At 43.3% G+C, this 13,508-nt stretch overlaps 1 protein-coding gene across 1 annotated transcript; it reads left to right on the top strand.

Annotated features, from left to right (window-relative positions):
• The first annotated feature begins 1,491 nt into the window (after positions 1 to 1,491).
• On the top strand, positions 1,492 to 4,025 carry LOC127308350 (protein FAR1-RELATED SEQUENCE 5). The gene is given in 3 exon segments (XM_051339154.2): positions 1,492 to 1,834; positions 1,928 to 3,654; positions 3,734 to 4,025. Coding segments are annotated over 3 exon segments (2,103 nt in total). The 5' UTR covers positions 1,492 to 1,750.
• Positions 4,026 to 13,508: the final 9,483 nt, after the last annotated feature.

Raw genomic sequence — 13,508 nt, 5'->3', positions numbered from 1 at the left:
GATTCTTTACATGTAACCTAATGTTGCTATGACATACGCATTTATGGAATGCAAAAGAAAGACAACAAAGCCCACACATATGTGTTGTTCTCTCGTGCATTCCTTCTTGCACACATATCATGTTTGATGCTCTTTACTTATACTAGAAGGACCTAGCGCGTCTTGCCGCGCCGTTCTTTGTTGTTATCGTTCATTCTTTGTCGTGCTATGTATACACATTTCTCTGCACAATGTAATATTAGATAGATGATGCAGACACAACCTCGCTTATCGGTCTTTCTTTACGCAAATAAAATTTCCATTGAAGAAGTATTACATCAGCTGAGAAAGAATAAGTTGAAATAATAGTGAATGTGTAACGGATAAACAATGTATTCGAGAAACAGCAGTATATATAACAAGTACTAACGGACAAAAAAACAAAGCTACCGCTGGGCCAGCTCCTAGAAACACGTATACATAAAGTTCACGATAAATATAATTTGCTGAACTTCTCATAATACTTTTCAAACGGAATAACATTAAATCAGACCCTAGCCTTACAAAGAAGAGGAAAACCATAGTTATAGGTGATGTACTGTAAATATTTGAGCCCATAACTGAATTCCAGGAAGCTGATCTAGAAAAAATTACAGAGCAGCATGTCTCGGGCGGGCAAAATCCACATATTTATTCTAGAGGAAAGGAAAAATAATAACTCCCACATTTTCGCAGATATTTATTTTCTCAGCAGCAGCTTGTCTATAATCAATATTATCTAATCCATCTCCGTTACATGGATTGGAATTAGAGACAGGTAAAGCAGGGGAGAAGCAAAAATACATTAAGCACAAATGGCAAGGTTGAGTTTTAATCAAAACCACATCAGCCTTGTTGCTGTCTACCTCTGGACTGACGAAACACCTCCAGCAGAACGCTTGTTGCTCCAGTATCGGCACCCTGTCGGGCCTGTTTTGTCCTTTGTACTATCAATTCCAGGCTATGTCTGTTCCACTATATCTTTCTGAGAAAATCAATGTAGATCGGTAATACGAAAATACAATCCATAACAGGGCGTCATATCTTATGAATCCGGCCCTTAAATGTATCCGTGTATCCAAATCGTTAATGACCGGGTGATTAGAATCCTAGCGTTTACAAATGTTTAAGGTGTAATTTTCTGGAAACACGCCCGCACCCTCCCTAATCAGTCATGTAAATTTGCACCGGCACCCCTGTCCACGACACCAGACGCCCGAACCGCACGTTGAACCCCGCGATCGATCGTGCAGTTGTATCTCTCAGATCACCATGGCGGCGACCTGCAAGTAGAGAAGGAGAAGTTGTTTGTCGCGCGGCCGGAACTTTGATCGGAACAGGATCCCATCAGCTGTTTCCTTAGGTCTGATTTTCCATCGTGGCTCGTCGTGTACTATCCGGGCAGGTACGTCAATCTGACTCAATCTCGTGTTGATGCAAAGTTAGAACTATCTCCATGTCTGAAGCTAGCTTACCTAGCGCGCAACAAAATATAGGCATCGAGCTAGCTATGGGTATGTAATTGATCGGAACACATAACCCATAAATACACGTCCGCAGCATCATTGTGGATTTTCAAAAGCTAGATTAGAATCCCCTATTCTACTAGGACTATTCAAGGCATGCTTAATTCCAATGGCAACCAGAGGGGCATAAGCAGATCCAATTGCTTCGGAAGCATTTATCAACAGAAATCGTTTCAAAGGCTTATTGTATACCTACTTGTGCAGTAATGGAATCTGTCACTAGGTTGCCAATGCAGATGAATGAGGAAGGTTTTGGCACACCTATAAAGAAAGCAAATGTTCCTCTCTCTGTAAGTCAAACGCTTTCGCTACCATGGAAATATTCAGTTCAGTTATTTATACATGAAGATGCTTACTGATTCATTCATTGTTTTACATTGAAGTGTTCGTCTTTTACACCTGAATGTGAAGATAATCTGAAGCCTAAATTAGGAATGACATTTGAGGGGCTAGAGGCTGTGGAGAAGTTCTACAAGCACTATGCACATGAATCTGGTTTTGGAGTTCGTGTTGGACAACAGAAGAAGATAGACAATGAGGTAGTTCGCACTAAACGGTACATGTGTAACAGGGAAGGATTCAAGTCTGAGAAGGCTAATGAGGTCGCTGATCCATCAAAAAAAAGGCGTAAGAACACGGCGACAAGATGTGGTTGTGATGCACATATCTTTGTGAAGCTATGTGGAAATGATACATATAAGATAGAATCATGGATTGAGAACCACAATCATGGTCTTGTGTCACCTGATAAGCGTCATATGATCAGATCGAATCGTCGAGTTAGTGAGAGGGCCAAGAATGCATTGTACACATGCCACAAAGCAAGCATAGGCACATGTCAGGCATACAGGCTGCTCCAAGTCAGCGAGGGTGGGATTGATGGTGTTGGATGCACAAAAAGAAATTTTCAAAATTACTATCGTGACCTCAGGTATAAAATTAGGAACGCGGATGCCCAAATGTTTGTTGCCCAACTAGCTAGAAAGCAGGAAGTTAATTCGGCCTTCTTCTATGATTTTGAAGTGAGTGATGAAGGAAATTTGAAGTATGTGTTCTGGGCAGATGCCACAAGTAGAAAGAACTACAAACACTTTGGCCGTGTGGTATCGTTTGATTCAACATACACTACTAATCAGTACAACATGATATTTGCACCATTTACGGGGGTTAACCATCATTTACAAAGTGTATTTTTTGGAGCTGCATTTTTGCTAAATGAGCAGGAGGAGTCATATGTTTGGTTATTTAAGACCTTCTTGAAGGCAATGGGAGGTGAAGCGCCGGGACTCATCATAACTGACGAAGCTCGCAGCATGAAGAATGCAATTAATATAGTTTTTCAAGGAATCATACACAGATTGTGCATGTGGCATATAATGGATAAACTTCCAGAGAAGGTTGGACCAGTGATTAGGGAAGAACCAGAATTTTGGAAGAGGAGGAATGCATGTGTATGGGGTTCGGAAACCCCGACTGAGTTTGAGTCGGAGTGGAATTCCGTAATTGCAGACTTCGGTTTGGAGGAGAATGAGTGGTTTACGAAAAGGTTCAGTCTTCGAGAGTCATGAATACCAGCCTACTTTATGGATATACCACTGGCAGGCATTCTCCGAACAACTTCAAGGTCGGAAAGTGCAAATTCATTTTTCAACCATTTCATCCATCGCAAGCTCACCCATGTTGAGTTTTGGCTTAGGTTTGACACAGCTTTAGAATGCCAACGACAAGAGGAGTTGATTGCCGACAACTCAACCATCCATAGCACCCCTCAATTAGTGACACCATGGGCGATCGAGAAACAAGGCAGTGAAGTGTTCACATATGAGGTGTTTGAGAAATTTCAGAAACAAATTATTGCTGCTAGAGACCATTGTTGTGTTCAAGGCATTACACAAGATGAGGGAATAAAACTTGTGACCTTCAGAACCGGTGCTAGTAAGGTAAGGGAGGTCCGCTGTGACACAACGACCGTGATAGCTAATTGTTCATGCAAATTATTTGAGTCCCATGGAATTCCATGCCGCCATATTATTCAAGTGATGAGGATGGAAAATCAACAAGAACTTCCAGATTTCTACATCATGGAAAGATGGCAGAAAAGGTGCAAAAGGTACGATAAAATATCATACCTGTCATTACTCTTTACTTTCTTGCAAATCATATGACTGACATTTACTTTATTTCTGTAGAGAAAGTGTTTATGATGTACAGGGTAATCTTCTAGAAGAGAAGCCCGTTGACTCCTTGGATGCAGCTGCGAGAAAAAAGATTTCAGCAGTACGTAACAAGTTGGAAGATCTTATTCAAACAGCAAAACAATCAGAAGAAGGCATGAACTTTTTATTGTCAAGTGTACTGAGCATTGAGGAGCCTTTGAGAAAAACGGTTCCTGCAGCAGTCAAGTACACTAGGCAAGAGGAATATGAGGCATTTATTGGTTGCAACATTCCTACTGAACTTAACACTCGACAAAGAAGCTAAGGCGAAAGTCGCGCGCATGTGTAAGACGTGCAAGACATTGGGCTTTCATGATAGCCGCAAGTGCCCAAGCAAAAATGTTTGCACCTAATGTCTTTATGTAATGGATTATAAATTTATTTAGTCCAAATGTTTGTCCCAGTGGTGAATAGATTTGATGAATTACATTCTGTCTATCAGTTTTGGAAGCTTTGAGCAACAACAATTTTCAGCAAGTCTTAGAAATTGACATGAATCATTTGATTTACCTTATTTTTTGTTCTTTGTCGAGTGTAGATTGTCATCAGTTGCACCTGAGCTTTCTTGCTTCACTGACAATCCAAAAGAAAAGGTTCAGCATCAGCAAAATATCCTCATTAACATTTGCCAGTACTAGTGAACAATGTTCTCTGATGTAACCCCTTTACTGCAAACCATTCACAAGAAAAACCCATATTAGCTAACATACAGTAAATACTACTAGAATCTCTAGAAAATGACAAATGGCTACTGAATGTGGCATGATGTCTTACAAAATGGCTACAAGGTACATACACCTAATACGTGCATGCTTATCTTACAAAATGTGGCATGTTGCAAGTTACATCACATGAAATATATTCTCAAGTCTCCTCGAGATTCTGCAGCCACTTTTCAAAAGGATAAAATCACTTCAACAGACAAATAGAGAGCTCCATAGTTAATAGTATCAGAAGATGATCCATTGCAAATGTTCAATTTCTGAGATTTAAAACCAGCCGAGCTTCCCAAAATCATAAACATGGCCTTCTTTGCTGTAGGATAATTTTATCTCCATGATAAATTCAATCAGAATTGCCAGAAGCTTTGGTCATACCTGCTTGTTAGATATCTGTAGCAGGGTATGATAGTAGGTACAGCAGAACGGAAAACATAAAAAATCTGTCTCCAGAACTTTATTTATGAACAAAAGGAAGGCATGTGTTTACAAAAGGTTACAGCAGCATACATCACAAATGCCCCAGATTCTAATATACACCACTCACTCATGTGCTAACTTGGTTCTCTCTTCTTTGCTTTTGATCACTCGAACTTTAGGAAGTAAATCACACACCACAGGCTAGTTTCTATGTACATGGTAAATAATCTAGAGACATTGAGGCCATTTTCTGGACTGATGACACCACTGAAGAACACAGCAATAATTGCTAGATTATTTGCCAAACCAGACCAAGTTGTAAACCGTCCAGCATGTCATTGCTTTTGCTTCATCCGCTTCAGAAAATCTTCCAGAACTCAAGTACCATACACCATGACCTGACCAACATCATTCGTCATAATCTGCACTTCAATTGTTCACAAAATCAGTTAAGCCTCACACATACACAAGCAATTTGGTAGGAATTTGAGGCCTTCACCTGTAGGTTGTAGCAGCGACCGGACGCCGACGGGCCTGAAGTCGAGCTCGTCGACGGGACACTCCATGGCGCGCACCCTCCATCGGAAAGACCTCGCCTTGCAATCTTCCATGTCGACCCTCCACTCTGCCAAAGCGACTCCTAGCAGCTCGCCGTCGCCGGCGGAGAAGCCAAGGCTCTTCGGCTCTCAGCGCCAACGGAGGGTCCTGCATGACATGTCGAAGGAGGCACTGGTCTGGAGGTACCTCGCGCCCAGGAACGGAGGAGCACGGTGGCGGCCGTGGTCTTCTTCCGTGCATCGGCACTCGCGGCAGCAGGGGAAAACGAGGCTAGGTGCCCTAGATTTTTTGAGGAAGAACCGGTTGGATTTGGGGAACCTGAGAGTAAAGGAGTTTTTTGCAAAAAAAAAGTCTAGTTAAATCTGGAAGCGGGCATGTAATTGTAAAAGTTTTTTCAACAAGATGTGAGGCACAGGATTTTGATCACTGGGTGGAGATTGGAGGGATGCAGGGATACACCTAAGCCTCGGATTCATAAGATACGACGCCCCATAACAGTACCATATCATTGAGAAATCCACTTGTTAGCTGATGGTGCAAAATTAAGTCATTGTCTTATTAAGTTGTTACTGCCAGCAGAGAGAACGGGTACTCGCGTGCTTGAAGAGGAAACGAAACATGGCCTATTATGGAACCAAGCTAATATTCAAATAGTATGGATGAATCCAAATGACATCATCCATACCTAACCATGCTCCTGAAATAAATTCAGTAAAGCTGATAGCAAGTCCACAACACTACATTCTTGATGGATCAAACCACAGAAATCAGTTGTCCATAATTCAGCATTAGTTTCTAGCCATGTATAATTAAGATACTCTTGAAACTATGAAAATTTAGCATAAAAGCTTCTAATCCCGAATGAGTGAAAAGATGTAAGGAACTACCAAATATAATTCTAATGATTGCATGTGAAGACATGTACAACTGAATTTTAGAGTTCAGTGAATCTATAAGTTTCTATTGAAAGTTTAAAAATTGGAGTTCCAAATTTTAATACATAATACAAAATTTGAAGAAACTATGGTGTGCCTGCTTTGCCACAAACCAAAACAAACAACGGGATGTTGTTTGATATATCCGGCATAAGAAGACACAAAGTGTACCACATCTACACTTGCAAGAGTAGCATACATTCAGATACAAAAGCATATCAGAAGGAACACCCACCACAAGGATTACGAACCACGATAAGCTGTGCAGATCTAATTTTAGTTGGTATCCAAGCGCAAGGCAGTTCCCTTTAGCATTTCGAACATCACTAAAGGCTCAGCGGAGTGGACAGAGAATTAGCGCAATAAAGAAGTGAACAGAATTTACAACCGAAGAATCTCGTTTGGCAAAAATTGAATCATAAAGAAAGTAATATGATGTCTATAAGAGCATAAGAATTTTTTTTCACATTATAATCAATACAGTTCAACAGGTTTAGAAGCTAGTCAGATCCTGGATAAATAATCAAGTGTATAGGTACTCTACCCACAAAATTAGCTACCAAACATATTGTGAGAAAGTTGATTGGCTACCAAATTAGCTCCAACTCCCCGATACAGATCTGAGAGGCGATTTTGAGAGTCCACCGCCGGTCCACCTCTTCCGCCGGTGAGGCGTGGGTTCCCTCCCCTCCGTCGGCTGCTCCGACGGCGGGAGGGTGGGGGAAGCCCGTCTCACGGCGTGTATTCATGGTAGGGCTTGGCAGGTGTCCGGCCGGCGGCGCTTCGGAGGCGGAGGTGCTGTTGGTTCGTCCGTTGTCCGCGCAGGTCCCCTCCGGCGATGGAGTTCTCTCGGGCTTCACCAACCTGCGTGCGACTTTCCCTGCACCACGGCCAGATCCAGGTATGCGGTATATCTAGATGCAGTTCAATAAGAGGATGATACAGAGGTTCTTCGCGGCGGCGCTGGTGTTCCCGGCAGTAGTCTCTTCGGAGGCGGTGCTCGGTGACTTCCCGTCTGCGGTGTGGTGGGTTCCGGTAATCCAATGTTTGGGGAGCTTTGTTACGTGTAAAGCACACGTCCATTGGGAACCCCAAGAGGAAGGTGTGATGCGTGCAGCGACAAGTTTCCCTCAGTAAGAAACCAAGGTTTATCGAACCAGTAGGAGTCAAGAAGGACGTTGAAGGTTGTTGGTGGCGGAGTGTAGTGCGGCGCAACACCAGGGATTCCGGCGCCAACGTGGAACCTGCACAACACAATCAAAGTACTTTGCCCCAACGTGACAGTGAGGTTGTCAATCTCACCGGCTTGCTGTAACAAAGGATTAGATGTATAGTGTGGAAGATGATGTTTGCAAAGAACAGTAAGAACAAGTATTGCAGTAGATTGTATTCGATGTAAAAGAATGGACCGGGGTCCACAGTTCACTAGTGGTGTCTCTCCAATAAGAAATAGCATGTTGGGTGAACAAATTACAGTTGGGCAATTGACAAATAAAGAGGGCACAACAATGCACATACATATTATGATGAGTAGTGTGAAATTCAATTGGGCATTACGACAAAGTACATAGACCACTATCCAGCATGCATCTATGCCTAAAAAGTCCACCTTCGGGTTAGCATCCACACCCCTTCCAGTATTAAGTTGCAAACAACAGACAATTGCATTAAGTATGGTGCGTAATGTAATCAACACAAATATCCTTAGACATAGCATTGATGTTTAATCCCTAGTAGCAACAACACATCCACAACCTTAGAACTTTATGTCACTGTCCCAGATTAAATGGAGTCATGAACCCACTATCGAGCATAAATACTCCCTCTTGGAGTTACAAGTATCAACTTGGCCAGAGCCTCTACTAGTAACGGAGAGCATGCAAGATCATAAACAACACATATATGATAGATTGATAATCAACATAACATAGTATTCCATATTCATCGGATCCCAACAAACGCAACATGTAGCATTACAAATAGATGATCTTGATCATGATAGGCAGCTCACAAGATCTAACAATGATAGCACATGAGGAGAAGACAACCATCTAGCTACTGCTATGGACCAATAGTCCAGGGGTGAACTACTCACACATCACTCCGGAGGCGATCATGGCGATGAAGAGTCCTCCGGGAGATGATTCCCCTCTCCGGCAGGGTGCCGGAGGCGATCTCCTGAATCCCCCGAGATGGGATTGGCGGTGGCGACGTCTCTGGAAGGTTTTCCGTATCGTGACTCTCCGTAGTGGCGTTTTCGCGACGAAGGCTTTAAGTAGGCGGAAGGGTAGGTCAGGAGGCGACGCGAGGGCCCCACACAACAGGGCAGTGCGGCCCCACCTCCACCCTTGGCCGCGCAGCCCTGGCGTGGCGGCGCCTCGTCGCCCCACTTCGTAACCCTTTCGGTCTTCTGGAAGCTTCGTGGAAAAATAAGACCCTGGGCGTTGATTTCGTCCAATTCCGAGAATATTTCCTTTGTAGGATTTCTGAAACCAAAAACAGCAGAAAACAGCAACTGGCCCTTCGGCACCTTGTCAATAGGTTAGTGCCGGAAAATGCATAAATATGACATAAAGTGTGTATAAAAGATGTGAGTATCATCAATAAAGTAGCATGGAACATAAGAAATTATAGATACGTTTGAGACGTATCAAGCATCCCCAAGCTTAGTTCCTACTCGTATTCGAGTAGGTAAACGATAACAAAGATAATTTCTCAAGTGACATGCTATCATAATCTTGATCAATACTATTGTAAGCATATGTAATGAATGCATCGATTCGAAGCAATGGTAAAGACAATGAGTAAACAACTGAATCATATAGCAAAGACTTTTCATGAATAGTACTTTCAAGACAAGCATCAATAAGTCTTGCATAAGAGTTAACTCATAAAGCAATAGATTCAAAGTAAAGGCATTGAACCAACACAAAGGAAGATTTAAGTTTCAGCAATTGCTTTCAACTTGTAACATGTATATCTCATGGATAATTGTCAACATAAAGCAATATAACAAGTGCAATAGGTAAACATGTAAGAATCAATGCACACAGTTGACACAAGTGTTTGCTTCTAAGATGGAAGGAAGTAGGTAAACTGACTCAACATAAAAATAAAAGAATGGCCCTTCGTAGAGGGAAGCATGGATTGCTATATTTGTGCTAGAGCTTTTATTTTGAAAACATAGAAACAATTTTGTCAACGGTAGTAATAAAGCATATGTGTTATGTATAAGATATCCTATAAGTTGCAAGCCTCATGCATAGATTACCAATAGTGCATTATCATTGCATAACATATGTTTTAACCAAGTATCACAAAGGGGTACCTCTATGCCGCCTGTACAAAGGTCTAAGGAGAAAGCTCGCATTGGATTTCTCGCTTTTGATTATTCTCAACTTAGACATCCATACCGGGACAACATAGACAACAGATAATGAACTCCTCTTTAATGCATAAGCATTCAACAACAGATAATATTCTCATAAGAGATTGAGGATTGTTGTCTAAACTAAAACTTCCACCATGGATCATGGCTTTAGTTAGCGGCCCAATGTTCTTCTCTAACAATATGCATACTCAAACCATTCAACTCATGATAAATCACCCTTACTTCAGACAAGACGAACATGCATAGCAACTCACGTGATATTCAACAAAGTGGAAATAGTTGATGGCGTCCCCGGGAACATGGTTATCGCTCAACAAGCAACTTATTAAGAAATAAGATACATAAGTACATATTCAATACCACAATAGTTTTTTAAGCTATTTTTCCCATAAGCTATATATTGCAAAGACAAAGAATGGAATTTTAAAGGTAGCACTCAAGCAATTTACTTTGGAATGGCAGAAAAATACCATGTAGTAGGTAGGTATGGTGGACACAAATGGCATAGTTTTTGGCTCAAGGATTTTGGATGCATGAGAAGTAATCCCTCTCAATACAAGGCTTAGACCAGCAAGGTTATTTGAACCAAACACAAGTATGAACCGGTACAGCAAAACTTACATAAGAACATATTGCAAGCATTATAAGACTCTACACTGTCTTCCTTGTTGTTCAAACCCTCACCAGAAAATATCTAGACTTTAGAGAGACCAATCATACAAACCAAATGTCAACAAACTCTACGGTATTTCTTCATTAATAGGTGCAAAGTACATGATGCAAGAGCTTAAACATGATCTATATGAGCACAACAATTGCCAAGTATCAAATTATTCAAGATATTATACCAATTACCACATGTACCATTTTCTGTTTCCAACCATATAATAATTAACGAAGCAGTTTCAACCTTCGTCATGAACATTAAGAATAAAGCTAAGAACATATGTGTTCATATGCAACAGCGGAGCGTGTCTCTCTCCCACACAATGAATGCTAGGATCCAATTTTATTCAAACAAAACAAAAACAAAAGCAAACAGACGCTCCAAGTAAAGCACATAAGATGTGACGGAATAAAAATATAGTTTCACTAGAGGTGACCTGATAATTTGTCGATGAAGAAGGGGATGCCTTGGGCATCCCCAAGCTTAGATGCTTGAGTCTTCTTGAAATATGCAGGGATGAACCACGGGGGCATCCCCAAGCGTAGAGCTTTCACTCTCCTTGTTCATATTGTATCATCCTCCTCTCTTGATCCTTGAAAACTTCCTCCACACCAAACTCAAAACAAACTTATTAGAGGGTTAGTGCATAATCAAAAATTCACATGTTCAGAGGTGACATAATCATTCTTAACACTTCTGGACATTGCACAAAGCTACTGAAAGTTAATAGAATAAAGAAATCCATCAAATCATAGCAAAACAGGCAATGCGAAATAAAAGGCAGAATCTGTCAAAACAGAACAGTCTGTAAAGATGAATTTTTCTGGGGCACTAAACTTGCTCAAATAAAAATGCTCAAATTGAATGAAAGTTGCGTACATATCTGTTGATCACTCACGTAAATTGGCAGATTTTTCTGAGTTACCTACAGAGAATACTACTCAAATTCGTGACAGCAAAAAATCTATTTCTGCGCAGTAATCCAAATCTAGTATGAACCTTACTATCAAAGACTTTACTTGGCACAACAATGCAATAAAATAAAGATAAGGAGGGGTTGCTACAGTAGTAACAACTTCCAAGACTCAAATATAAAACAAAACTGCAGAAGTAAAATAATGGGTTGTCTCCCATAAGCGCTTTTCTTTAACGCCTTTCAGCTAGGCGCAGAAAGTGTGTATCAAGTAACATCAAGAGACGAAGCATCAACATCATAATTTGTTCTAATAAGGGCATCTCCAGCGGCGCGACGCTAACGGTTGCTGAGCGACCGTTTTCATCCGCCGTGACCGGAAATGCGTCTGGGGCCTGTTCCAGCGGGGCGACGCAAAGTGACCTGGCCGTCCGCGGAGACGCAAACTTGGCCCAAATATGCGCCAGGTTTGCGTCGCGGCGGACGCTCGGCGGTCGCTCCGAGTGTCCGCCGAAAAAGACGTAGGACCCGCGCGTCAGTGGCTGGAGGGCGATATTATTTCCGCCACTGGCCATTCCCCCGCGCCAAATTGGAAACTAGACCGGCGCGAGCAGCCCAGAAGCGATGGACGTCCTCGCCGCAGCAGCTACCGCCATGGATGCGGAGCAAACCCTCGCACCCGCCGCCGCCCCACACTCCCCCGTAGCCACGGCCATAGCCAGAATGGACACTGCAGCTCCGGCGGAAGCAAAGCGGGCCGCCGACGGCGGCGGCCGAGAGGCAAAGCCGAAGGCGGCAAAGAAGGTGCTCTCCGCGGAGGAGAAAGTCCTGGAGGCCACGAAGCGTCGCGGGCGGCGCAAGAACCAGAAGATCAAGACTGCCGCGGCCGTCAACCAGCAGGCCTGGCAGATGCAGATCAAAGCCGGCGTCGCGCAAGTAGCCCTCCATCCGAGCTTAGCGGAGGGCTACATGCTCGTCAAGAAAGAAGGGTTGGCTGGCATCGCGCCTCTGGCCTCGTCGGTGAGCTCGGTAAGTTCCCAGCTGCGCCCAGGAACTCCCGCTCCCTTGCAGGGCCACGCGGCATCGCGGTTCGCCTCCGGCCTGCCGCCGGTGAAGTTGACTGGGGCGGTGATACGTCCCCGACGTATCCATAATTTCTGTCGTTCCATGCTTGTTTTATGACAATACTTACATGTTTTGCTTGCACTTTATGATGATTTCATGCATTTTCCGGAACTAACCTATTAACGAGATGCCACAGTGCCAGTTCCTGTTTTCTGCTGTTTTTGGTTCCAGAAAGGCTGTTCGGGCAATATTCTCGGAATTGGACGAAATCAACGCCAAACCTCCTATTTTTCCCGGAAGGCTCCAGAACACCGAAGAAGAGTCGGAGAGGGGCCAGGGGGCCACCACACCACATGGCGGCGCGGGCCAGACCCTGGCCGCGCCGGCCTAGGGTGTGGCGCCCCCAGGTGCCCCCCTGCGCCACCTCTTCGCCTATAAAAGCCCTTTCGACCTAAAAACGCAGGACCAATTGACGAAACTCCAGAAAGACTCCAGGGGCGCCGCCGCCATCGCGAAACTCCAATTCGGGGGACAGAACTCTGTTCCGGCACCCTGCCGGAACGGGGAAGTGCCCCCGGAAGCCATCTCCATCAACGCCACCGCCTCCGCCATGCTCCGTGAGTAGTTTCCCCATGGACTACGGGTTCTAGCAGTAGCTATGTCGGTATACTCTCCCCCATGTACCTCAATACAATGGTCTCATGAGCTGCCTTACATGATTGAGATTCATCTGATGTAATCGGTGTTGTGTTTGTTGGGATCCGATGGATGATACATTATGATTAGTCTATCTATAAAGTTTGTGAAGTTATTGTTGCTGCAATCTTGTTATGCTTAATGCTTGTCACTAGGGCCCGAGTGCCATGATCTTAGATTTAAGCTCTATATTGTTGCTTAGATTGTATCTACAAGTTGTATGCACATGTCACTGTCCGGAACCAATGGCCCCGAAGTGATAGAAATCGGGACAACCGGAGGGGATGGTAGTGATGTGAGGATCACATGTTTTCACGGTGTGTTAATGCTTTGCTCCGGTACTCTATTAAAAGGAGTACCTTAATATCCAGTAGTTTCCCTTGA

This window comes from Lolium perenne, chromosome 6 (assembly GCF_019359855.2).
Source record: "Lolium perenne isolate Kyuss_39 chromosome 6, Kyuss_2.0, whole genome shotgun sequence".
Lineage (NCBI taxonomy): Eukaryota > Viridiplantae > Streptophyta > Magnoliopsida > Poales > Poaceae > Lolium > Lolium perenne.
This window is presented reverse-complemented; position numbering and strand designations above follow the sequence as displayed.